The 26408-nt window shown below is 38.7% G+C and overlaps 1 protein-coding gene and 2 pseudogenes across 4 annotated transcripts in view; 1 reads left to right on the top strand and 2 right to left on the bottom strand.

Moving 5' to 3' along the window:
- KDM5A (lysine demethylase 5A) overlaps window positions 1-11374 on the bottom strand; it is an 82032-nt gene extending 70658 nt beyond the window's left edge. For both annotated transcript variants that reach the window (XM_081129371.1, XM_081129372.1), the window contains exons 1-3: window positions 10753-11374; window positions 8210-8287; window positions 7086-7208 (exon numbers count right to left, since the gene is read on the bottom strand). In XM_081129371.1, coding sequence (XP_080985497.1) covers window positions 7086-7208; window positions 8210-8287; window positions 10753-10917 — 366 coding nt within the window. In that variant the 5' untranslated portion in view covers window positions 10918-11374. The remainder of the gene's footprint in view (window positions 1-7085; window positions 7209-8209; window positions 8288-10752) is intronic.
- Window positions 11375-17808: 6434 nt separating this feature from the next.
- LOC308552498 (putative elongation factor 1-alpha-like 3) lies at window positions 17809-24998 on the top strand (annotated as a pseudogene). The gene is made up of 4 exons: window positions 17809-17914; window positions 23067-23914; window positions 24146-24381; window positions 24776-24998. The product of its transcript is annotated as a putative elongation factor 1-alpha-like 3 (transcript).
- Window positions 24471-24754, bottom strand: LOC308553566 (large ribosomal subunit protein eL43 pseudogene; annotated as a pseudogene). Its single transcript has one exon. The product of its transcript is annotated as a large ribosomal subunit protein eL43 pseudogene (transcript).
- Window positions 24999-26408: the final 1410 nt, after the last annotated feature.

The raw sequence follows: 26408 nt of genomic DNA, 5'->3' as shown, positions 1-26408 counted from the left end.
GAGTTAGAAAAATTAAACACAGAATTACCACATGATCCAGCAATTCCACCTCTAGGTATATACCCAAAAGAACTGAAAGCTCGGATTCAGATAGATACTTGCATAGGAATGTTCACAGCAACATTATTCACAATAACCAAAAGGTGGAAACAATCCAAATGTCCATCAAAAGATTAACGGATCGCGCAGCCGACGTGGGTCAGAGGTTGAGCATCGATCTATGATCCAGGAGATTGTGGTTCGATTCCTGGTCAGGGCACATGCCCGGGTTGGGGGTTTGATCCATGGTGGGGGGCGTGCAGGAGGCAGCCAATCAATGACTCCCTCTCATCACTGATGTTTCTCTCTCTCCCTCTCCCTTCCTCTCTCTAAAATCAATAAAAAAAATATTTTAAAAAATTAATGGATAAACAAAATGTGATATACACATACAATGAATACTATTCAGCCCTAAAAAGGAATAAAATTCTGATACATGTGACAACATGGATGAACCTTGAAAACATGCTAAGTGAAATAAATCAAACACAAAAAGATGAATATGATTCCACTTACATGACATACCTAGAATAAGCAAATTCAGAGAGAGAGAAAGTAGAATAGAGATTTTACCAGGGGACATGGGGGGAGGGGTGAAGTTCTGGAAATGGATAGTAGTATAACATTCTGAATGTACTTAATGCCACTTAAAAATGATGAATTTTATGTTATATATATTTTATCACAACTTTTTTAAAGGCTAAGAGCATGTGCTCTGGAGCCAGACAGACAAGAGTTCAAATCCCAGCTCTGCTACTTAATAATTGTATGACCTTGGGTAAGTTACATAATTTGCATCTCAGATTCCTCACTTTAAAAAGTTATAACAACAGTACCTACTACACCTCTTTATGAAGATGTTGTGAAGACAAATGAAGTAAATAAAACATGAAAAGCATCAGGACACAGTAAGTGTTATATCAAAGTGAGCTGTATTGCCTGGCCGGGCATGGCTCAGCAGTTAAGCATCCACCTAGAATCCAGGAGATCACGGTTTGATTCCCGGTCAGGGCATATGCTTGGGTTGTGGGCTTGAACCCTAATTGGGGGCATGCAGGAAGCAGCTGATGAATGACGACTCTCTCATCATTGATGTTTCTGTCTTTCTCTCTCATTCCCCCTTCCTCTCTCTGAAATCAATAAAGATATATTAAAAAAAAGTGAGCTGTATTATGTGTTTGTGTGGGGGCAAATGTAGGGGGGATATACACGGTAAGTGCTATATCAATGTTAGCTATATTAGAAATGTTTATGTGGCCCTGGCCAGGTGGCTCAGTTGGTTGGAGCATCATCCCAATGCCCCAGGGTTGTGGGTTCGATCCAAGGTTGGCGCACATACAGGAATCAACCAACAGGTGAGTGAATGGGTGGAATATCAGATCAATGTTTCTCTCTCCCCCCTTCCCCTCCCTGTCTCTCAAATCAATTTTAAAGTGCTTAAAAAATGTCTATGTGTGTGGGCAAGTGTGTGTGTATTGGGTGGGGGGTGCACATGTTATAAAAATGAAGGAAATATTTTCAACTTTTGTGATCTACGATACTATTATAGTCAAAGATGGACCTAAAATTTTCCAATAGTGAAATATCTGAAAGCTTGGTAGAAACACACGTAAGTTCACATGCACAGAGTTGAACACATCTCTAATTCTTTGCCTTTCTTTCTTATCTTTCCAGTGCTTCTATACTGTCAGCTACTGTTCTAGATGCTTGAGATATGTCTGTGAATAAAACAAAAATATTTGCCTTCATGGGCTTACATTCTAGTGGGAGAAGACACACAATAAACATAATATGCAAATTCTGAAGTGATAAATCCTGTGGAAGAAATTTTAAAAAGCAGTTAAAAGGCCTCACAAGTAGCAAAAGGAGGGTAAATTGAAGTATTAGTCATAAAAAGCCTGACAAAGTTGAAATCTGAGCAAAGATGTGAAGGAAATAAAGCAGTTACCCAAACAGACATAGAGGAAGTAGCCAGAGCAAGGTCCCTAAGTTAAGAAGCAAGCCTAAAGTGTTTGAGGTACAATAAGGAAGCCAATGTGGCTAAAGCAAGTGGAGAAGACTGGTAAAGGAAGTTGGAAAGAAAATAGAAGCCCTCTCAATAATCTTTACTATCCAATACAACAATCACCATTGCATAATAATCTTCTTTGTATTCAAAGCACTTGAAGCTAAATTTCCATTAGTAATGATACATCTGCATGGATCCAGTCATGCTTTCCCAACCAGTTCTTATTACTGGCACACAGCTGTGAAAATGATAGCCAGCAGAATTAGAGTATGGCCAAGGAATAAAACAAAGCTCTCTCACAAATAAATAAAAACCATGAGTGTGGCTTCATGCATATAATACTCTAACAATCTAACAAGCCCTAATACTGTAAAAACACAAAACCTTACACTTGTTTTTATTCAGCTGACAGGTTCAAGGATTAGCATGCACAATTTCAAAATATAAACCATTCATTCCAAACATACACAATGCAATATATTACAATGGTCACTATAAAAACATCACTTAAGAATCATGCCCTATAAAAAGAAACATGGCATACATTTAAATTGAAAACAATGAAGAGAAGACCTTAATCAAAACGTGACCAAAGAGTAATGTCAATCAAGGCCAAAATTTCAGTCCAATGACAAATGAAGTCTGGCTAGCAAGAGATAATTATAACAGAAATAAAGTAGTAATAGCACTGTATTATACTTAAAAGCTCCCTCTCAGAACTCCACTAAAGACAGTAAAGGAACACAAAGACATAATCCCAAGAGGACAAACAGGCCAAGAGAAAGCAGGTGTACAAGTGATAACCCAACTGGCAAAAAACAAACAAACAAAAAATAAAAACCAAGCCTGGCCAGGTGTGGCTCAGTGGTTGAGCATTGACCTAGGATCCAGGAGACTGCGGTTCAATTCCTGGTCAGGGCACATACCCAGGTTGCGGGCTCAATCCCCAGTCGGGGACGTGCAGGAGGCAGCCAATCAATGACCTTCTCATCACTGATGTTTCTCTCTCTCTCTCCCCATCTCCCTTCCTCTCTCTGAAATCAATAAAGATATATTGAAGAAAAAACAAACAAAAAAACAAACACCTGCAATAAAACAGAAGCCAAGGAGAAGCTTTTGCAACACAGAACCTGAAAAGGCTTATGAAATGGAAGCAGAAGTACCTTTAAAATTAGGGATGGCAATGAACAAAGAAAATGATTGGCTGAAAACCTGTATAAAAGCAATTAGACCACCACCGCTAAGCACAACCAGGCAACTATCCCTCTGCAACCCCAGCAGAAGACCAGAGATTTTGAAATTAAGGGACTCTACCCTATGAAAGCAGTAAGTAAACTATAGGATCAGTCTAATAGTCTAATCAGCCTAACAGTCTAACATCCAATAAGAGAGTTTAAGTGGAAGAAACTGTCAAAAAACAAATACAAGAAAAGTCACAAGAACTCAAAGATGTGAGTTTAGAGAGTTTATCATGTGCAATAAAAATATTGAATAAAAATAAACACATACCAATGAATATCACTGTGAAATCTCAAACCACTGGGAATAAAGATTAGATCCTAATGTCTTCAAGAAAAAGAAAATCACATAGAAAGGAACAAGAATTAATACAGCATTGTTCTTTCCAACAGAAATACTGGAAGCCAGAAGATTAATGAATAATGCTTTCAAAATCCTGAAGTACAATGATTTACAATTTAGACTTCTAAACCTCACCCAAACTACCAATAAAGTTTTGAAACTTTTTTAGACAAGCAAAAAATTTACGTCCCATTTACCTTCTTGCTTACTAAACCAGAAGAGAAATGTTTCACCAAAATAGGAGTAAACCAAGTAGAAGAAAGACTTGAAACATGGAGAAGCAAAGGGAATTCCCAGAATAATAGTGAAATGAAGTTCCAGGCTGACAGCTGACCTTAAAAAACAAACCAGTCTGCATTGGAGCATGAAAGAAAACTCCAGAGGAATGGCTCCACAAAAATGAAACAGATTATCTGATGGGTAAAATCATGCTGAGAGAATTATACTTCTGCTGAAAAATCTGAAAATAGATAGTTATAAACAAAACATACAAAACATAAAAAAGGGGGATTATTAACTCCAAGGAAAATAAAAATTAATATAAGGAAACAATCTTAGCATCCTATAAGGCTCAAGTACAAATAATACTTGTATTTTATACAGTCACAGTACTAATTTATTAATAAAAATTTGATTTAACTACACTAGAAGGGGACAATAGACCTGGAATTTGTGAGAATTCTTACACCCGTTCCCCATTTCTAATAGTAGAAAATCAGTATATAATATTTAAAACTAAACAATGAAGAAGTAGCATAATGAACATATTATTTGGAAATATAAAGATCAAAATCAGAAAGAGCTAAAAGAATTGAAAGTGATTAGCTCTAAAGAGTGGGAATGGGAATGAAAAGGTGGAGAAGAGAGAACATTGGTTTTCCAAAAAAAAATTTTTAAGTGCTAGAATAAATGTTCCTTGATGCACTGATTATAAACAGTAATTGTTAATGTGAAACTCCATTAAATCATAGACATTCCAAGTAACACTTTTTATTATCAAAAATAAGGGAGAAAAATAAAGTGATTTAATCAGAACAGGAAACTATCACACTGACAATTAGCTCAAAGATGCCTATCAACTGTCAGCCAAAAATGATATATATTTTTTAAAGGGCATACCTAACGACATAAAAATATCAGAACTCCAGCCTGTCCAGTGTGGCTCAGTTGGTTGGAGCACTGTCCTGTACACAGAAAGTTGTGGGTTCAATTCCTGGTCAGGGCACATACCTGGGTTGCGGATTTGATCCCCCAGTTGGGGTGCATATGGACAGGCAACAAGTCAGTGTTTCTCTCTCACATCGATGTTTCTCTGTTTCTCTCTCCCACTTTTCCTCTCTCTCTCTACAATCAGTAAGCATATCCTCCGGTGAGGATTAAAAAAAGGAAAAAAAACTAACAAACACATATATATATGAGAAATCTCAGTATTTTTTGTACAGCCTGAACCTCTTGCTAGAAAGTAAAACGTCATGCTAATGAAATAGTCACCCAATGATAGAGATCAGAATAGTGGTTACTTTGGGGGAGAAATACTGACTGGGAGGGAGATAAAAGAGCCCACAAGAGTGTTGTAAATGTTCTATATCTTGATCTGGGTGGTGGTTCCACGAGTGTACACATATAAAAAGATCTATCCCACTGACATTTAAGATTTGTACTAAGTTAATTTTCATGTGGTAAGAGGCAGCAATCTCACTGACATTTAAGGAACCAAAATATTATAAACAAAATAACTACAGATCAAAACCTGTCTGCCTTTTATCTTTAAATCTTAGTTTTATAAGCATTCTCAAAGGTTAGGGGAAATAGATGTCCATGTGGACGTAAAGACAAGACTCCAGTAAACCCCAGAACAATCAAACTTAACCTTTAATCAACATATTTTCAATACATTCTCTAAGTACTTAAACATTTTATTAGTATTCTCCCTTTGCACAAAAAGGAACTGAATTTTTTCAAGATAGAGTTAAACAGTTCAGATGATAAATGTTAAAAAGAAATTGTGAAGAATTATAGATTAGGTTAGCTCCAAAGTCCCTTCCTAATTCTGAAATTCTACAACTCTATAAAACCAAGAATGCAACCTAATTTGCCATCTAATTCAACCTAATGTTTACCCTTAATTGCTAAAAGAGAGAATTCTTAAAACAAATATTTATCCCAATGGTTCCCTATAAGATACAAACCCAATCCCTCAAATTCACTATAATTTGCCCTTTGGTATCATAGGTTTTCATATAACTACACTAGATAATTCTTAGCACAGTGCTTAATTACTAACATCATTAAGGACTGATAAAACAAACCTAGAACTATATTTTAGCATAAGATTACACTTCACAGAATTTTTGGTATGAAATAAAAATTTTAGAGATTTCTGACCTGACATTAATTTTCAAACATATCATGAAAAATAATTTAAATATAATTATTTTCACTTTTTTCCTTGAAAGTGAAATCTTCCAAAATTAACTTTGTAATTTAAATAAGAAAAAATTTCAAAATAGTGTATTGATCATAGGACATAAAAGACCACAGAAATAAGTTGAGCCCCAGCCAGTGTGGCTCAGTTGGTTGTAGCATCGTCCTATACAGCGAAAAGTTGAGCGTTCCTGTTCCCGGTTAAGAGGACATACCTAGGTTTGATCTGTCCAAGAACAGGAAGGCAACTGATCAATGTTTCTCTCTCACATCAATGTCTCTGTCCTTCCTCCTTCCCCTTTCTCTAAAATCAGTAAGCATGTCCTCAGGTGAGGATTTTTTAAAAATTGTTTAAAAAATAAGTTGATTTGCAAAATTCCTCAGATAATCAAGCTGTCTTCACTCACAAGTAAGAGCACTCATTAATTTCTATTATTGTATTAACAAGTATGTCTTCAAGGTAATTGTTATAATTACCTTGTAGGTCAGTTAGTTTTCTTCACATTAGAGAATGTAATGTTACAAAGTTAACCTAAGTTTAGGCAAATATTAGTCTAAACACTTTAACCTTAAGTTTGTGAGCTATTATTCGTTCTACTGGATAATGCTGGCTTCAGTTAACCATTTAACACTACTTACAGGTATTAATACAACCGATATACACCACACAGAAGAATGTTGAATAACATCTCTCTTTAATGTACCAAATTTACATTAAGTAGAAAAAGTGACAAGCTCAACACAGTACATTATATACTCAACACAAGATAATATTAGGTTGGTGTCATTTCTTTGCCATTATTGTGTACAACAGAGCCTACTAATCTGAGTCATTAAATATTAATCTCATAACAAAGTATAAAACAGACTTTAAAGATAACTTTGAGATCTCTCATTTCTATTCATGTTTGCACTTCATTATTAAACAAATCCTACATAAGAAGTGATGTTTTCCATCAAGTTTATTTGAAATTTCTAATTTTATAAATTCATTAGCCTCTGCTCCAATTTCTAAACCCAGTAAAACCCTCACCTTGCTCAAAGCATACAGATCCAGGATTTTTCTCTCCACCACAGGGATCTTCAAAGTAGATCCTTGAAGTTCCCAAAATTTTGCTAGTTGATCCAAGAAGTCCAGTCTCACTCTCGTCATTGCCTAAGATTATTAAAACACAGAAATCAGAAATAAGAACTACATTATGGTTGAAAATAAATGTGTTTCACTTAACAAAGGTACTGAGTTCTCTAAAGAAATTCAGATTTTCATTATTGCTTACTCCAACCTTGTAAAGTAAGCTAATAATAAAGAAGCAAAATATTTCTAATAAACTTTATTCATTAAAGCTAAAAAGTTACTCTAGTATATGTGAACAGTTCTCATATTATCAACCAAAACAATTTTCTGGATGAAGGTGGCTTATCTTCAAGCTATCAGAAAATTTAGTAGATCGAATTATTCTGTTTCTAAGCATTCTGCCACTGTATCTGTAGGTAACATGCTTATTTAAGGTACAGCAACTCTCTACCTCACTGATATTAAGATCCTTCATCAAGAATCTAATTATAAGAGACTAAAGGAAAAGATATATATTAAAATCTCAGAAAATGTTTTAGGATCACCAAGGGAAAAAAAACCTCAGCATGATATATTAAGCCTTAGCTAAGATTTCTCTTTTGTATGCCAAAACAGTTTTTTACCACACTAAAGAATCTTCTGAAAATCTGGCAGACAAGAACAACAATTTTTAAATAGAGAGATTAGTAATATTTAAAGGGAGATCTTAATAAATCAGATTAATTTGAAGATTTTAATTTTAAAAATTAAAAATTAATTAAAAATTTGCTCTCCTGGAAAAGTCAAAAAAGAAAAATGAGTGAAGAAAGTACAACCTAAGAATTTCAGGTTTCTGAAAATAACTAAGCTGGATATTTCAACTATGAAAAATATGGCTAACGGTAAGTTTCCCCTAATCCCAGTTAAGTGGAAAAACAGTAATAACTACTTGAGACAATTTTTTTAAAATCAGAAACTTCCTTCCATTCAATCCCAATTAACATTAACTCTGAGACCTGGTACATGAACTTCTCAAAGTTCTCTGCCAAGAGCCCTAACATAAAAAATGATTCAGCAGGCAGCAATGGTGATATAATACTCACTTCAAGTTCATTCAGGCGCTGGACTCTGGGTGTGAAACGAAAGCTTTTTACTTCACAGGCAAATGGAGGTTGCCAATCCTAAATAGAAAGCATATTGGTACATAAGCAAGGAATGCATTATTCCTTCCCTTAATTTAAGGGGTGAGTTGTCACAAACTATGATGACAAGAGAACTACTAAAAAGTCGTCTTTATTATAAAGAGACAGAGTAGTATCTTTAGATAAAATATTACTTATCTCCAATTACTTATCTCTAATCTTCTTAGTATTAAAATTTTACCTATAAATCCTTAAATCTCTCAAGTACCATTATTTACATCCCACAATTATGCTTTCCTCAATTACTCAAGTAGAATGCAGTGAGCTCATGTATCTCAAAGCAATGTCTAATAAACATCTAAGCTTACAAATTCAAAAGAAAACAGAATTTAAAAGAAACAAAAAAGGGTACAATTAAAGGTTAAAAAGTAATTTAAGTACTTATATAATTGGACATGTTTTTTCATTCATGTATAATGTGACACAGCACTTTACAGTCTATGTTATATAAATGTCTTGTTCAAAGCTCCACTTATGGGCATCCAAATATTAAAAAACAAACAACAACAAAAAAAAACTAAGCAAACCCACAGAACAAGGACAATTTCCAGATTGGAAATGCAGTATAACTAAATGAGATTAGCACAATGCAAGTAGGGTTCTAGAGAACACAGTTTGATTTGGCCTAAATAATAGTAAATTACTTAAAAACCTGACTAATCAAAAATATTTATCTTACCTTGGAAACTAAAGAAATCCACCAGTATTGAAATCAAATTAATTGAAATTAAATTTTCATTAAGTGACATACAAAGAGAAGGTATATTATTTCAACCTTTTTTGAAATAATAAAAAACATGTTTTGTTTTGTTTTACCAAAAGGGACCTTAAACAGAATTTCTAAGTCATAAAGACAACAGAGTAAGTAAAAATATGGTTTAGGAAAAACTGCAGTGCTTAAGGTTTTGTCAATATTAGGTAATTTTGATAGAAAAAAATTTAAATAAAGCTTTTGGAGGATGGCAATGCCTACCTATATCATCACTCACCATAGCAATTATCTGTTAATGCTTTACTTGCACTGACAGTCTATAATGTTAACCAAATTCATTTAGCATAATGGGAGTAGCATGTCTGGGTTTTAGTAGCAAACAGATGGATCTAGGTTCAAAATCTACTTTGACACTTGCCCAAGATCACACATTTGATAAGTTATTTAACTTATCCAGACTCCCCTCATCTGTAAAATGAGACTTTATCTGCTAGGGCTTCAAAGAATATTCACTGAAATTATCTATAGGTGCTAAATTAGCTCCTCTCTCCTCCCTCCTATCTTAACTCTTTTTATTCACTGCACATAACTGGTAATGAAAGTAGAAGCTTTTTTAAATGCAAAACAAGTAACCGTACTTAACATTTTAGTTGTATTATCAGTAGATAAAACATAAAGCAAGGTGTCCCTTTAAGAAACACTAAGGGAATGGTTCACAAACTTTCATGTGCATTAAAGATCATCTGCGAGTACTCGCTAGAAAAGCATTAGATCTTCCACATACAGAAACTAATTCTGATCTGGGAATGAGGCCTAGGGATCTAAATTTTAACAAGCATCCAACTGACCTTGGTGCAGGTGCACCAAGAACATCATTTGAAAAGCACTGGTCTACTGGGTAAAGAATCTTTTGACCTTGAACAAATCACTCAGCGTCTTGGGGCACTAATTTCCCCAAACAAGGGGGGGGGGGGGTATCTACTTTCTTTGCCTTAAATATTGAGGTAATTAACCTACACACACACACACACACAAAAAAACCCGGTTATTTGAAATAATTGCTATTTGTAAATTTCTGATCCACCGTTGCTTCTATCACAAGATTTGAACGTTTTCTTCCATGTCTATCACTGACAATTCTTCCTAAACCTCTACATTTTAAAAATAAATGCTGCTCCTCTTCCCCAGGGAAGGTTTTTTCGTTGCAGCAGTAATTAGTCTGGGGTTGTTGTTTGGTGATACCATCCTATGGGGACTAGAGCTCAGATTACTGTTTAAGAAACCTTAGCTCTGAGATGAGGCCTGCAAATATTTAACAAAGCATCAATAGGGCTTGGATAAATAAACAGCCGACAGAGGACAGTTTTTACTATCCTGCCGTAATAAGGACTGTACAGGAGTGTAGGACATATCATGCCATAATACTTCAAACCTCTCATCGGCTAACGAAAGGCCTAAAGCCTTTTGTTACCCTTGCCCACAATTCAGGAAGAAAAGTATCAGTTCCCAAATTCTAAGCGGAAAGGCCCCAGGGACACCACTCTATAGTATTCAGACAAGCGAACATAAGCGCAAAAGTAACCAAGGCAAAAAAGTCCAGAAACTTAGCTTCTAGTTGTTGAGAAATAAAGGATGGTAAATATGAAAAAACAGAAAGACCGGAAGAGTAAACCTAAACGAAGTGCATCGACTTCCCCCCTGTCTCTTCTCCCCTCTCCTCAGACGCGGGTACCTTGGGCGGTCGAATTTTGCAGATGCCGGTTTTCTCCGCCAGAGGCCGGATGCGGCCGATAAAGCTGAGCGGGTCTGTGAACTCTTCCCAGCTGGGCTCAAAGACTGGGCACTCCGGCGGTGGCACAAACTCTGCCGCGTAGCCCCCCGACCCCACGCCCGCCATGGCAAAACTCAGGGGGCCCCCGTGAGGGAAACAGGTGGACAAAGGCTGGTTGAAGCCCACCGAACTCTCTCACGTCCCCTGACAGGGGCCGAAGCTCATCTTCTTGGACAAGACAAGCTCAACACTGGAACCCCAGAATCGCTTCCTCCTTCGTTTGTTATTGTTTCCTTCGGGGCTTTTCCTCACTGGGCTAGGACTTTTCCGGAAGTTAACGTACAGTCAGATCCCTCCGCCACCCCAGGAACAGAATCCCTCCGCAGCAACACGACGCCTGGTCCTACAACCCTCCTTCTTCCTCCCTTTCCCGGTAACTCAGTGTTGTTCCTTGTCTCCTTGTCCGTGAAAGTTCCGCGCTGTCCGACGACTTCAACCGGCACACCTAGGAGGTTCCACGATCTCTCCTTTGGGGAGGTGGGGGCAGCCCTCGGAAATGAGACGGGACGCGCTCTTCCGGCGCGGAGGAATGTGTGTAAAGCCCCAGAGTGCAAAGGTTCTGCTTCCGGCGTGTGGAGGATCCGGGGCCGGGGAGTAACCCGGATTCCCCCCTGTATATACATGGACGGAAAAACGAGCCTCGCCTCGCTCGCTTCAGCGACCCCACCTCGCTTCTAGTTCATGGTGGTCTTTTTCTAACGTGTCTATTTCCATGTAACGAATGTTTTAAGATTCTTTTGTTTTTAGCCCTTTGACTCTTAGCGTCTAATCTCGGCCACTTTATATCGCTCCATCTCCATGGCAAGTTCTGCCGGAACCCATGCCCCAAATCCTAACGGCTGGCAGAATTGCTTTTTGTCCACATAACGGCTTTTGACGTTGCTTCTCCACCGGCTGCCGTGCCCCAAGTCATCTATCTCCACTGCAGCCACTTTCCTCTGGCATCACTTCCTCCCTAATCCTTTCTCAGTTTGCTCTAAAAGCTGTGGCGACTGTTCAGAACCTGCTCGTCAAAAATCTCTATGCCTATATCCACCTCCACTTGCTCCAAATTGTGGAGAATAATGTAGAAATGACCAAAGAAACCGTGAGAGGGTAGTTGTTAGGATTAAATACTTGTTGGAAGGCTGACTTAACTTCCCGGCTTCTTGTCATCCTCCCGGCGCTCGGCTTCCCCCCGCTATGGCTGACGACTCCCAAATCCGTATTTCCAGCCGAGGCTTCTCTCCTGAGCTATGTCCAGATACCTGCTGGACAACTCCACTTGGTAAACTTAAAGTACCTTGAACTCATATTTAGTTTTCCACTGTTTTTTTTTTTTTTTTTTTTCAGTGCTTCCAATTTCTATGAATGACTTCACCCATTGACTCAGTTGCCTGAGCCAGAAACCTAAAAATAATCCTTAACTCCTGCTTTTTCGCTATCCACATGTAATCGTGTGTCAAGTCTGGAGATTCCATCGCCTAAAAATCTTCAGTCCGCCTATGTCTCTCCATACCTTTGATCACTGTCCCAATTTAAGTTCTTTCTCGCCTGAACTGTGGTAACCGCTCAGGTCTTGCCCCTGTCAGATTCCTCTCTCCTCAGTTGTCATATTGCTTTGTCTAAAAGCAATCTTGTCGTTTTTCATCTCCAAACGCAACACCTCCAAACTTCTTTACTGTTTACTCTCCGACTCCCAAACTTAATCTCTTACGCTTTTCCATGTACTACGCAGAAACTGCTGTGGTGGTTTGAGTGCCCCGTGCTGTCCCTCGCCTCTGAGCTCTCACGGGTGTTTCCTTTGTTGGAATGGATTTGTACTCTCCTGACCCCACCCTACACTTTCCTATACCCCCCTCTGACTAAATTTCTACTCATCCTTCACCTGTCAGCTTAAAGATCACTTCCTCTGGAGTGCCTTCCCTAATGCTCTAAGTTTGTTTAGTCAGCAGCAACCTGTGTTTTCTTATCAAGTTTTTTGAAATTGTTTAATTGCTTTATTCCTCAGACTATAAGCTATAGGAAGGCAGGGACAGTGTCTGTCCCAGCTCCTAGAATAGTGCTTGGTGTTTAGAATGTGTGCAGTAAATATCTGTTAAATGAATTAATTAATGAATTAATACATTCACCCAATGAATTTGTCTTTTGTTTTATTGTCTCATCTTACATTTACATATAATAAATTTTATTTGAGACTCAACTAGGATGCGACATACATAATCTCCCTCCATTTGATTACAACATCCACAAAAGTTGATCCCCAGTTAGTTATACCCACCCGTCTAAACTTCATACACAAACACTTTGAGGGGATAGTTCTATTTCAGTTAGCCTTTGTTGTGTGACAAACCACCTCAAAAGTTCATGTCTGAACATGGGAACTTTATTATTACAATTCTGTGGGTTGGGAATCTGGTATTCTCATGGCTTGACCTGGAATCACTCATGCAGCTACAGTCGTCTGACAGTTTGACTGGAGTTGGAGGATCCAAGGTGACCTCACTCACATGTCTGGCAGTTGGTGCTGGCTGTTGGCTGTGAAGCCTCAGTTCACATGACTTCTCATTCTTGGTAGGGTAAGTGGGGCTTTTTCACAGCATGGTGTTCTTAGTGTTCCAGGAGTATGAGAGTAGACTCCTAGGCCTAAAGTCTAGACTCCAAAATGTACAAGTCACTTCTATGACGTTCTATTAGTGAAAGCAAGTCATAAGAAAAGCTCTGATTCAAGAGAGTGGTAAACTCCATTTCTTGACAGGAACAGCAACAATATTAGCTTGCAAAGAGGTATAGAGAAAGAAAGGTGTGATTCATTGCATACAATTAGGATGATTTACAACAAAATTTAAGGGTTTTTACTACTTAAATCTGGACAACCATATTATTCACACAAAAAAGGAAAACTAATGGAATTCTAAATACAAGTAACATTGAAATAATTCATTTAATTAAACATTGAATTAAAATACAATGGTTCTGCTTTAACATTATTAGAGCAGCAAGGACCTGATAGACCTTTAGTATAAGCACAAACTCCCAAAAGTTTTTATTGTTCCTGTTTATTTCCTATTATTCTTTCAAGTTATATTATTATTATTTTTTTTAAAATATATCTTTATTGATTTCAGAGAGAGGAAAGGAGAGGGAGAGAGAGAGATAGAAACATCAATGATGAGAGAGTCATTGATCGAGCCCACAACCTGGGCATGTGCTCTGACTGGGAATCGAACCCCGATCACCTGGATCCTAGGTCAATGCTCAACCGCTGAGCCACGCCCGGCCGGGCTATACTTATTATTATTTTTTTCTTTTTTAATATACCTTTATTGATTTCAGAGAGAGGAAGGGAGAGGGAGAGAGAGAAACATCAATGATGAGAGAGTCATTGATCGGCTGCCTCCTGCATGCCCACAATTGGGGATGGAGCCCGCAACTCGGGCATGTGCCCTGACCGGGAATCAAACCGCGATCTCCTGGATCCTAGGTTGATCCTCAACCTCTGAGCCACACCTGACCGGGCTTTACTTATTATTTAAACTATCTCTCTAGTAGAATATAACATTATAGAGTAATGATTCTCAGTCATTTTAATCTGCCTTGATACTCCTGAGAAGTCTGTAGCGGTCACTCACACTAGCAGTGAGTCAGGTTCTAATTTGACATACAAAGGGCTGTATATTTTATTTTTAAAGAGACTTTTTATTAGCCTTCATATAGTATTTATCTACTAAAGTATATAGTTTATGATAAACAACATTATTTCAGACTATTACAGAGGAGACTACTAGGGAAGTCATGCTAATGTAAAGGACAGTGATGTTCCTAAAATACTAGACTAGCTACTACCGTACTGTATAAATGAGTAATTCTGTCTCACAAGGACGGTTTTAGACTAAGCACACTGAATTTAGACTAAGTGAAGTTGAATTGTATTATTAAATTCCTCAATTGATCAGTTCCATTTTCCCTGGGGGAAAGACTTTTTTAGAATATTAAACTTATAAATGAGCTGAGAGAAACAGCTTTCTTGCACCTCGGTATTATTTAGAGAGATTTCAAAATCTGAGAACATTTTTGCATTGTTGTTTTCTACTTATAATTAGGAAAAAAGCATTAGATGACTTTAGGATTTGCATTTTTGCTTTTATATCCTAATTTCTTGCGACACCTTGATGGGGACAGAAATTTATTTTTTCTACAAATAAAAATGCTAAGATTCTGTAAAAATATAAAATAAAATAAATGTTTCACCTTTTCAGATAATTGTAATTTCTTAAAAGTTGACAATGTGGAATCTAAAGTTTTATATATAAACTTTTTTTACTCTTACATTAAAATGGTAATCAACATTGTCCTTGAATGGTTTTTTTATCTAGTTAAGATTTTTATAACTTTAAAATAAATATAAAAATTTTTTACACTGTATTCTTCTAAAATACAATGAAATGGACTCTCTACATTCTTTAACTTTGCAAAAAATAAAATATCATTAACAAAGCTTTAAATTCATTTAAGCCAAAATAATGACAGTTTATTCTGCATTTGGTGATCTGCGATTGGAATTTAATTAAGTTCAACAGTTGAATTCAGTAAACAGTTCTGTTTAGTTCCCACCCAGTGCTATGTCTGAACATCACTTTAAATCAGTATTTCTTAATGTGTGTCAGAATAAGGTTTGGAAAAGGCCTTATAGCTAGAAAAACCAGATTTAGTATTTAGAAAACAGACAAAAAATGTTATCTCTATTACAAACTACAGAAAGTAAAATTCAACAGACTCGATTATTAGGAATACATATATGACATACTTAATAATCATTTTTGAGTGGGATTTGGAAAACAGACTTTACTTCATAGGGGACAAATCAGAATAGGAGAGAGAGATTCAATTTTTATGAACTATAAAGATTGGAAAGCTATGATTTAAAATATTCCTTTTTCCTTTATCATGACATTAATAAACAATCATCATTTGAAATATGGCATTTAAAAATGTTAAATGACTTTATCTACTGAGTCATTAAACATAATGTAGGCCTGAGATGTATATTATCTGCAAATTCTTATGGAATGCCACCATGCATTATCAAACTAATCCCTTCCTTTATAACTTCCTTTTATATATTTTAATGTTTAAATGAAAGACCTGTTAGTCATTATGTTCAAAATTCTGGCATATGCCCAGCTGGCATGGCTCAGTGGTTGAGCAGCAACCTATGATCCAGGAGATCATGGTTCGATTCCGGTCAGGGCACATGCCTGGGTTGTGGGCTCGAGCCCCAGTTGGGGGCATACAGGAGGTGGCTGATCAATGACTCTCTCATTGTTGATGTTTCTATCTCTCTCTCCCTCTCCCTTCTTCTCTCTGTATTTAAATACATTAAAAATATATTTAAAAAAAAATTCTGGCATAAATGTAGTCTCTCTTTTATTTTTAAAAAAATTTTTCAATTACTGTTTACATTTAATACTATTCTATATTAGTTTTGTTCTGGGGTGACCCATGACAGACGACCACCAGAGTTTGTGTTTGAATTTTTGGAGCCTTTATTAGCTGGCCAGCGGCTACAGTTGCAGCGTCTCACCCATGTAAGAGCCAAACTGCAGCCCCGACCCTTAGTTCTTCCCTCATTTTATACTCAGTAACTACAAAGGCACTGCGGTAAAGGGGTTTCCAATAATTTGTTAGGTTGTCAGCTTTTGTTACAGGAAACAAGGAGGGGTACCCTTAGCAACATAAAAGGGACGATTTAAACGCAATGTCTTACAATGAGGAATGGGGTTATGCTTGGCTGGAGAGTGACTGGTTTATTTTTTCTATAGGAACTCAGGGGGAGTGGTAATTATTGGGCTGGCTTGTTGGGCCTTGTCCTGTACAATAGGGATCTTTTTCTACCTTTACTGTTAGTTCCTTAGGTATATTCTTCTGGCCATGGTGGCCAGAACAGTTTCAGATTTACAGAAAAGTGGTTGGAAAATCATGTACTTTACAGAGTGGTGCCCCCTGCTTCTTTGAGTTCCCAACTGACCCCAGGCATATTTATCATGATATTATTGCCTATGTGCCCTATGCTGTAAGCTACATCTCTGTGACTACTCTGTAATCACCAATTTCTACTGCTTAATCCCTTCAACTTTTTCACCCAGCCCTCCTAAAGGTAGGCTCTTAACCACAGCTTTTCTGTATATGCATTCTTTCTCTCCTGGAATACAATCTCATACTCATTAGAATGATCCTATCGTTTGGTATCATTGCCTTCACTATCACCTTGAAGTTCCACAACTTTTTTTTCTTTAAATATGTCTTCATTGATTTCAGCAAGAGGAAAGGAGAGGGAGAGAAAGAGAGAACCATCTATGACGAGTCACTGGCCACCTCCTGCGCCCTCCCGCCGGACTCCAGCCCGCAGGTGCCCTCACCTGAATCCCACCACGATCTCAGGGGTCATAGGTCACGCTCACCCTCTGAGCCATGCTGGCCCGGCAAGTTCCACAACTTTTGAAAAAATTTTAGAGCTTTGTATATTCCTCATATGTAACTGATAGGTTAGTTTATCTCTTCTTCAAGATAATGAGTGCGGCGCCACGGGCGTGCCTGAGGAGGTGGTTCCGGCGGCCGCGCTAAAGTCATGAGGGAACCCAGGAGGCCCCTGGGGCTACTGGGCCTGGCCCCACGCGTGTCCTGACGAATTTTTCACCAGCGGGTCCTCAGTCAAGGTGGACCCACCCCCACCCCACCCCACCCCACCCCACCCCACCCCCACCCCCACCCCACCCCACCCCCACCCCCACCCCCACCCCCACCCCCGCAACGCCTTCCTGGAGACAGGGCAGTGAACGGATTCGCCTGCACCGCCCCCGGGACAGCCGAGCGCGGCGCTCGCGCGGTGGAGCCGTCAGGAAGGGGGGCGCCGAGCGAGCCTCCGTGGTGTCCCCATGGCGCTTCCTCCTGGCTTTCTGGCTTCGAGCGGAGGCACCCATGACCCCTGGGGACAGCACTGCCTCCAACCACCTGCATTTCCGCTGCTCCGACGGCCGGGAGCTGGAGCGGCCGGGCCGGGCCTGGGGCGACTTAGGAAACTGGAGTGAGAGCCTGGGCCCCAAGGGGCGCGCGGCTGGCGGAGCATCAGCAGCCCAGAGGCCTCGGCGATGACCCGCGGTTACCAGCGTTTTTTCTGGCGCCAGTTGACTCCTGTGCCGGCCTCTCCCCGGTGCACCTTGGGCTCGTCCCACTTCCCACGGTTAAAGCTTCCCGTTGGGGGGAGCGGGAAAGAGATAATGAGTAAATATATTTGTACCTATAATTAAGGTCTACAAAAACTATTTGTGAATTATCACTGTCTGTTGTCCTCCCTTACTTATCAACAACTGCTTTCCAACCAGACCATCCGAAACTCATAGAAGGTAGTCTATGTCTGCCTTCCCTCAAAGTGCCCACAGCTTATGTCTACCCAACTATCGGTATTATTTACTTGAATTTTATTTACATTTGTAGGCCTTTAATAATTTCCTAATCAACTATTCAACTGAGGAATTAAAGGGCTGTTATAAGGCTAAGAACAAGATTACCAACGAATTTAGGTGCATTATGAGTTGTTCCATTCAGCAGTAAGACCATGGACATGTATCAAAGAACATCTTATTACTGCCTTAACCGTTTTTGCTCAGTGGTTAGAGCATCAGCTTTCAGACTGAAGGGTCTCCGGTTGGATTCTGGTCAAGGGGAGGTACCTGGGCTGCAGGCTACAGAGGCAACCAATTAATGTGTCTCAATGTTTCTCTCTCCCCTCCACTCTCTGAAAAGCAATGGAAAAAATATCCTCAGGTAAGGATTTAAAAAAAAAAGAAAGAATATCTTATTACTGATTTGAGGAAAATATTCTGTATTTTTCAGTTTATAAGGTCTTTTGCTATCTTTTTGGATTAGGGTTTCATTTTGGATTTTAATATGATATCCCCTACTGCAAGTGGGGATAAGTGACAATTTGAACTTATTACATAGAATAACTAGTGAAACTTTCAAAGCGTACTGTAAAAAAAATAATTTAGCTAGGTAAAACATGTCATTTGAACCTCTAAATCTGTGTTTACCAAAATATTTGTGTAATTTGTAAAGTAATGTACCAAGAGCTTCTAAATTTAAAAACTGGGTGAAATATTCTCTCATAATTGGTTTAGATTAGCCCAAATATATTCCAAGGACTTTATCAATAATTTTCTATACCACTCATGACTTTATAGAGGACAGATAACACAGACCTTTTTCTCTACTGTACCAACCTAGATATGAGAGTAAAAATATAAATAATAATAATGGAGAGGAAATTATAAATATCAATCTTCTACCTTCTGTCTGCTCGTGGTTTTTCAAAATTTAAAAATTGTTGCTGCCTGGCTGGCTTGTCTCAGTGGTTGAGCACTGACCTATGATCCAGGAGATCACTGTTCGGTTCTAGTCAGGGCACATGCCTGGGTTTTGGGCTTGCTCTCCAACGGGGTGTGCAGGAGGCAGCCAATCAATGACTCATCATTGATGTTTCTATCTCTCCATCTCCCTTCCTCTCTCTCTGAAATAAATAAAAATAAATTTTTTAATAATGGTTACTAATTCTTTGTTTCCTTGGTGTAGACACCCTGGACAGACGTGTACTCACATTTTCTTTAATGTGTTTGTATGTGTAGTGTCTGTTTTTCTGTTCTCTCTCAGAGGACAAGAGCTGTTATTTCTTAAACATACCATTAAGTGAAGGAGCACACTAAATACATGCTACTTCAATTATATTGATTCTTACACTGAGGTATATTATTGCTGTGAAGCCTATGATTTCTCCTGCACAACTAAGAGAAGCCAGAAATTTACTCTTTAGTTATTTGTATTGAGCTAATTAAAAGTTAATTTTTCCAGAAAGGCAATGGTTCTTTCACCAGAAAAAAAAAAATCAGCACATGGTTCTAAGAATGAATAAAGGGAGAGATTTGAGAGTATTTTCATAGTCATCGAGTAAAACTTGGAGAAAGGTAAAAATTGGCAACAGTACAAAATGCCAGAAAGAAATCATGTGAGATAAGACAGATAATAAATAATCATTAAATTTAGAAATTAGTAGGTCATAGAGCAATTTAAATAAAGTTATGGAGTCAAAATGCCGTTCCTAGTGAGTTGTGAAGTGAACGGAAGGTGAAGAAAAGGAGCCAAGCATAGACTCAAGATTCTTTGGTTGTAGAGGAAAAGGTGGGGTATGGAAAGATGGAAATTATAAAGGAGAATCAAAGAAAGCTTTTACAAGCTAGGAGAGATGAATATTTCTAAGTACTGAGAAGGAAGAACTAATGGAGAAGTGGAAGTTGAGTATATAAGAGAAAACTCAAAGTCCCTGAAAAGATAAAAGAGAGCATGATGAGAAGAAGAACACATCTGTCTGTAAAGCAGGGGAAAGAAGGAAGGAAGTATAAGTACAGAGATGGTAAGTAAGTGGGTGTGAAGACAAGAAGTTGAGGCAGTTGATGCCTTTGAGATATAAAGACGGAGGTACTGGGAGGGCAGCATTAGGGGCTTGAAGCAAATGGTGAGTGTCCAAAATGGCAACTGTGGAAATTAAGAGGAGGAGCAAACATTTCCTATGAAGTGTTGTTCTTCACTTCTGAGGTCTTAACTAAAGTCAGACACTGTAAATTTATAGCGGTATTGTAACCGAACAAAAAAATGGAGGTTCTGCTACCTGCTACAGTGAAAGCCAAACTCTGAGGCAGGTGCTGGTGCAAAAGGAAAGAGGTTTATTCAGGTGCCATGACATAGGGGAATAGTGAGCTCCCATCTCAAAGATCATGTCTTTTCCAGCTCAAGCCCGCCATTCTTATAGGGATACGAAGGAGAGGGCTTTTTTTTTTTCTATCCAATTATCTTGCTAGATTTTGACGTGCTTGGAGGCCCTATCCATTTATATTTCTAGCCTTAGCATACTGGGGTCCTATCCATTCATCTTTCTAGCTTTTTGCCCTCAGTGTAAGAACCTACCATTGCTGCTATCCTGGCCAATAGAGGAGACTCCTCAGCACTCTGACTGACTTTCTACAGTAACAGTATCATTTCCCATAAATGTGAGCCATTCTCCAGCAGCATACATAGAAGGCAGATGGTAAGAATAATCTCAAGTGCAGGTATTATCAGCATAATTGCAACAGGAAGACAAAAAGAGGTGAGATTATTGGCAAGAACAGTCAATGTTATGTACCCCAGAACTAAGCTGAGTAGAAAAGTAAAGTCCTGGAGTTAGATAATATATCAAGTTATTGTCCCCCAGGCTGCTCTTCTCACAGCCTCCATATATGTTCTTCCTCTCGTATTTCCCATTCTGATTAATGTCAGCTACTTTAGCTACCTTCCCTGTTCTGGGTCCAGTTAATTGGAACTTTCAAATATCTCCCATTTCCTTCATCATATTAGCATCATTGACACTCTTGTTTAGGCCTTTGCCTTCATATGAATTATTACTGTAACCTCCCAAATCTTACAGCATTGTGGTTTTTGAAAAAATATGTTTTTATTGATTTCAGAGAGAGGAGGGAAGAGGGATAGAGAGATAGAAACATCATTGATGAGAGAGAATTGTCGATCGGCTGCCTCCTGCATGCTCCCTACTGGAGATCAAGCCTGAAACCCAGGCATGTGCCCTGACTGGGAATAAAACCAGGGCCTCCTGGCTCACCGATCCACCCTCAACCACTGAGCCACACTGGCTTGACTTTTTTTAGAGAGAGAGAATGGAAGGGAAGGAGAGAGGGAGAAAAAAAGACAAAGAAGAAAGAGAAACATTGGTTTGTTGTTCTATTGTTCTATTTATTTATGCATTCATTGGTTGATTCTCATATGTGCCCTGACCAGGGGTCAAACCCATAACCTTGATGTATCAGGACAGTGCTCTGACCAACTGAACTACCTGGCCAGGGCCTGCATTATTCTTTTTTTTTTTCAACATTGTTCTTAATTCATCCTCTGCCACTGGAATGATTTTTTTTTTTTTTTTTTTAATTATCAATCTGTGTTAGGTGGTTGCAAGAGACAGATGGGTTGAGAATCACCTTTTGGCATTTGAGTGAATGATGACACATTACCTAGATATAGAATGAAAGAAGAGCAACCTAACAAGAGAGGCAACACACATGTAGGGAGAAATGTTATACATGCATTCAAAAACAATTATCAAGCATCTGCTATGTGCCAGGCACTCTTCTAGATGACGAATATATGACAACAACAACAAAAAGATAAATTACCTCCCCTCATAGAGCTTACATTCTATTGGTGAGGGGAGATAAAATAAAAAGTACAAGCAAATAAGTATATGCTATTTTAGGTGCTGATAAGGTCTTTTTAAAAGTAGATAAGGGAGGGAGTAGAGAGAGTGGAGGGTAGTAAGGGAGGCTAGGGTAGTCAGAGAAGGACTCAAGATTGATGACATTTGCCCTAGCTGGGTAGGTCAGCTGGTTAGAGCAATGTCCCGATATCTCAAGGTTGTAGGTTTGATCCCTGGTCAAGGCACATACAGGAATGGATGCATGGATAAGTGGAACAACAGATCAATGCTTCTCTCTTTCTCTCTCTCTCTCTTCCTCTCTTTCTTTAAAATCAATAAATAAAAATTAATCAGATTGATGACATTTGAATAGAAGCTATGCTATAAAAATACAATGACTACAATGAAAGTTTGCTAGATAAATATCAAAGCAGAAAGGATTACTTCCAATTAAAGAGACAGTATTTGTGTTGGCCTTGGTCAGAATTTTATGGGTGTGGAAAGGGTCAATCCAGATAAAAGGAAGAATATGAGGCAAAGCTTAAAAGTGCATGCTACATTCAGAAATTAACCAGTTATCTATAATAATAGAAATGATAGGTTCTGACTGTGGCAGTGTTTGAATACCATATTACTATCTGGACTTACTATTTTCTATTTTGTGTGGAATCACCAAAAGTTTATGACCAGGAGCGTGACATGTCTAGAAATGTGCTTTAAAAATAATCATCTTTTATTTTATTTTGAAACAATCATCTTCTATAGAATGGATTGGAGTAGGGAAAGACTTGAGGCAAAAACACTAATTAGAAACTTACTTTAGCTTTTTTCGCCCCTGTAATGAATTTGTTGCCAGAACACAGGTGTGAAAACCACCACTAAATCCAAGCCAAAATGTGAAAGAAAAAGACTTATACCAACATCATTTTCATTGAATACATAGATTCTGGCAAGCCTACTACTACAGGCCATCTGATCTATAAATGTCGGACAGACAAAAGAACCATCAAAAAATATGAGAAGGAGGCTGCTGAGGTGGGGAAGGGCTCCTTCAAGTATGCCTGGATCTTAGATAAACTAAAAACTGAAAATGAGCATGGTATCATCATTCATATCTCTCTGTGGAAATTTGAGATCAGCAAGTATTAAGTAACCATCACTGATGTCCCAGGACACAGAGACTTCATCAAAAACATGATCACAGGCACATCTTGGGCTGACTGTGCTGTCCTGATTGTTGTTGCTGGTGTTGGTGAATTTGAAGCAGGTATCTCCAAAAATGGGCAGACCTGTGAGCATGTCCTTTGGGCTTATACTGGGTGTGAAACAACTAATTGTTGGTGTTAACAAATGGACTTTTCTGAGCCACCCTATGGTCAGAAGAGACAGGAGAAAGTTGTTAAAGAAGTCAGCACCTACATTAAGAAAACTGTTAACAATCCTGACATAAGTAGCATTTATGCCAATTTCTGTTTAGAATGGTGACAACATGCTGGAGCAAAGTGCTAACATACCTTGGTTCAAGGAATGACAATGCAAGTGGAACCACGCTGCTTGAAGCTCTGGATTGCATCCTGCCACCAACTCATTCAACTGGCAAGCCCCTGTGTCTGCCTCTTTAGGATGTCTGCAAAATTGGTGGTATTGATACTGTCCCTGTGGGCCGAGTAGAGACTGGTGTTCTCAAACCTGGTATGGTTAATTTATTAACCTTTGCTCCAGTCAACATTACAAATGAAGTAAAGTCTATTGAAATGTACAATGAAGCTTTGCGTGAAGCTCTTCCTGGGCGTAATGTGGTTTCAATGTCAAGAATGAGCTGATGCCCTGGCCAGTGTGGCTCAGTTGGTTGAGTGTCCTCCCATGCGCTGAGAGGTTGCTGGTTTGATTCCCAGTGAGGGCACATACCCAGGTTTCAGGTTCAATCCCTGGTTGGGGTGCGTATGGTAGGCAACTGATAGATGTTTCTCTCTCACATCAATGTTTCTCTCTCTCTTTCTCCCCCTCCCCTGAGCTCTAAAATAAATAAATTTTTTAAAACCCCACACACATCTATTAAAGATGTTCATAGTGGCAATGTGGCTGATGACAGCAAAATGACCCCCCAATGGAAGCAGCTGGCACCACAGCTCAAGTGATTATCCTGAGCCAAATCAGTGCCGGATATGCCCCTGTGTTCGATTGTCACATAGATCATATTGCCTGCAAATTTGCTGATCTGAAGGAGATTGATTATTGTTCTGGGGGAAAGCTGGAAAGTGCCCCAAAGTTTATTTTTATTTTTATTTTTTGTTACATAAATTAACCCATTTATTATAGGCTAGCAATGTTTCAAATTGTGGAGCTTCTACTGGTCTTTCAATTCCTCCAGTCCTCTAATGGCATACTTTACTGGGTCGACAGAGGTGGTGGTGTAGGTCCAGGCCCCACCAGCTACAGTTTTCATGCAGGAACCATAGCGCCAGTTCCCACAGCTAGTCTCTTCATCTTGGTTTTGCCACAGGAGGAGCAAGTGTACTTGGAGTGCTGGCTGATTTCAATTTTCTTCACCATTATCCTTAGGGAGGTGCTGCAACTGGTTCTGTATTTACCGACGATTCCAACCTTCTTGGTGCGTTTAGCCACGTCACCCCAAACTAGGTCAGAATCCAGAGAGTGGCTCAAAGTTTTTGAAATCTGGTGATGCTGCCATCGTTGATATGGTTCCTGGCAAGCACACGTGTGTTGAGAGCTTCTCTGAGTATCCTCCTCTGGGCCATTTTGCTGTCCGTGATATGAGACAGTTGCTATAGGTGTCATCAAAGCAGTGGACAAGAACACAACTGGAGCTGGCAATGTCACCAAATCTGCTCAGAAAGCTCAGAAGGCTAAATGAATATTATCCCCAATATCAATCATTTCAGTCACAGTCAGTAGCAAAAGAACAGTATCAGAACTGTTTGTCTGAGTTGGCCATTTAAGTTTAATAGTAAAAGACAAATTAATGATAACAATACATCGTAAAACCTTCAGAAGGAAAGGAGAATATTTTGTGGACCATTTGGGTTTTTTTGGTGTGGCAGTTTTAAAGTTATTAGTTTCTAAAATCAGTGCTTTTTAACAGCAACAACTTGACCAAAAACCTGTCACTGAATTTTGAGACTCATTAAAACAAAGTTTAATGAGAAAAATTTTTTTATTGTAGTTGTTCAAGTGAAAGGTAATGAGACCTGTAGTGGAAATAAATAGGAAGATATATATTCGAGAACCAGTATGAAGATAAGATCGCCATGATTTGGTTTTTAAAAAATGTAGGGGCCAAAAGAGAGACAAAAATATTGAACCAAGGTGTCTGGGAAGATCTTGATGTAATAGAGAAAATCACAAAAGGAAAAAAAGGCAGTTTTAGGAGAAGATGGCAAGTTTCTTTTAGACAACCTTAGGTCTTATATCAATGAAGAGTCTCAACTTTTCCACAGCAGTAGGTGCAGCTCTGAGACCAAAGTTTCTTTCCCCTGACCAGGTATCTCAGTTGGTTAGAGCATCATCCTGGTATACCAAGGCTGAAGGTTCAATTCCCAGTCAAGGCACGTACAGGAATCACTCAATGAATCCATAAATAAATGAAACAACAAATCTATGATTCTCTCTCTCAGCATTTTTTTTTATCCTCACCTGAGGATATTTTTTTCCATTGCTTTTCAGAGAGAGTGGGGGGTGCGGAGAGACTTCGATGTGAGAGAGGCGCATCAATTGGTTCCCTCCCATAGGCGCCTGACCAGGGCTGGGCATTGAGCCTGCAACCAAGGTACACGCCCTTGGCCTGAATGGAACCTGGGTCCCTTCAGTCTGCAGGTTGATGACCTAACCACTGAGCCAAACGGGCTAGGGCTCTCAGGTTAATTTTTTAAAAAATTTAAAAAGAAAAGAAAGTTTCTTTTCCCCTACTCCTGGGACACCTTGCTCTTCTGGAAAGGTGAGACCACAATTGGGTTTTGAACTAGCTTATATTATTAAAGCCAATTTCTCACACCGCTCAAGAAAATAGAGTCTGCTATCTAACAAAAACAACAGCATTTATATACATAATCTCCTGACTGTCCAAACTGAACCAGGGACCCTATCTTGGTTTAAGACACCTGGGCATTGAAGGAGAAACAATTTTCTTGTCTTCACCCTCTTGAGATAAGTTTGTACAACACATAATAATCCTGTGATCCTTTCCACGACTATGCGTTTCTGCATCATTTTTCATGAAAACAAAGTAGTTGAGCAAGAACCAACTTGGAGTGCCCAGAACTAGTTC

Source organism: Miniopterus schreibersii, assembly GCF_964146895.1.
Source record: "Miniopterus schreibersii genome assembly, chromosome: 2".
In the NCBI taxonomy this organism is placed as follows: Eukaryota; Metazoa; Chordata; class Mammalia; order Chiroptera; family Miniopteridae; genus Miniopterus; species Miniopterus schreibersii.
This window is presented reverse-complemented; position numbering and strand designations above follow the sequence as displayed.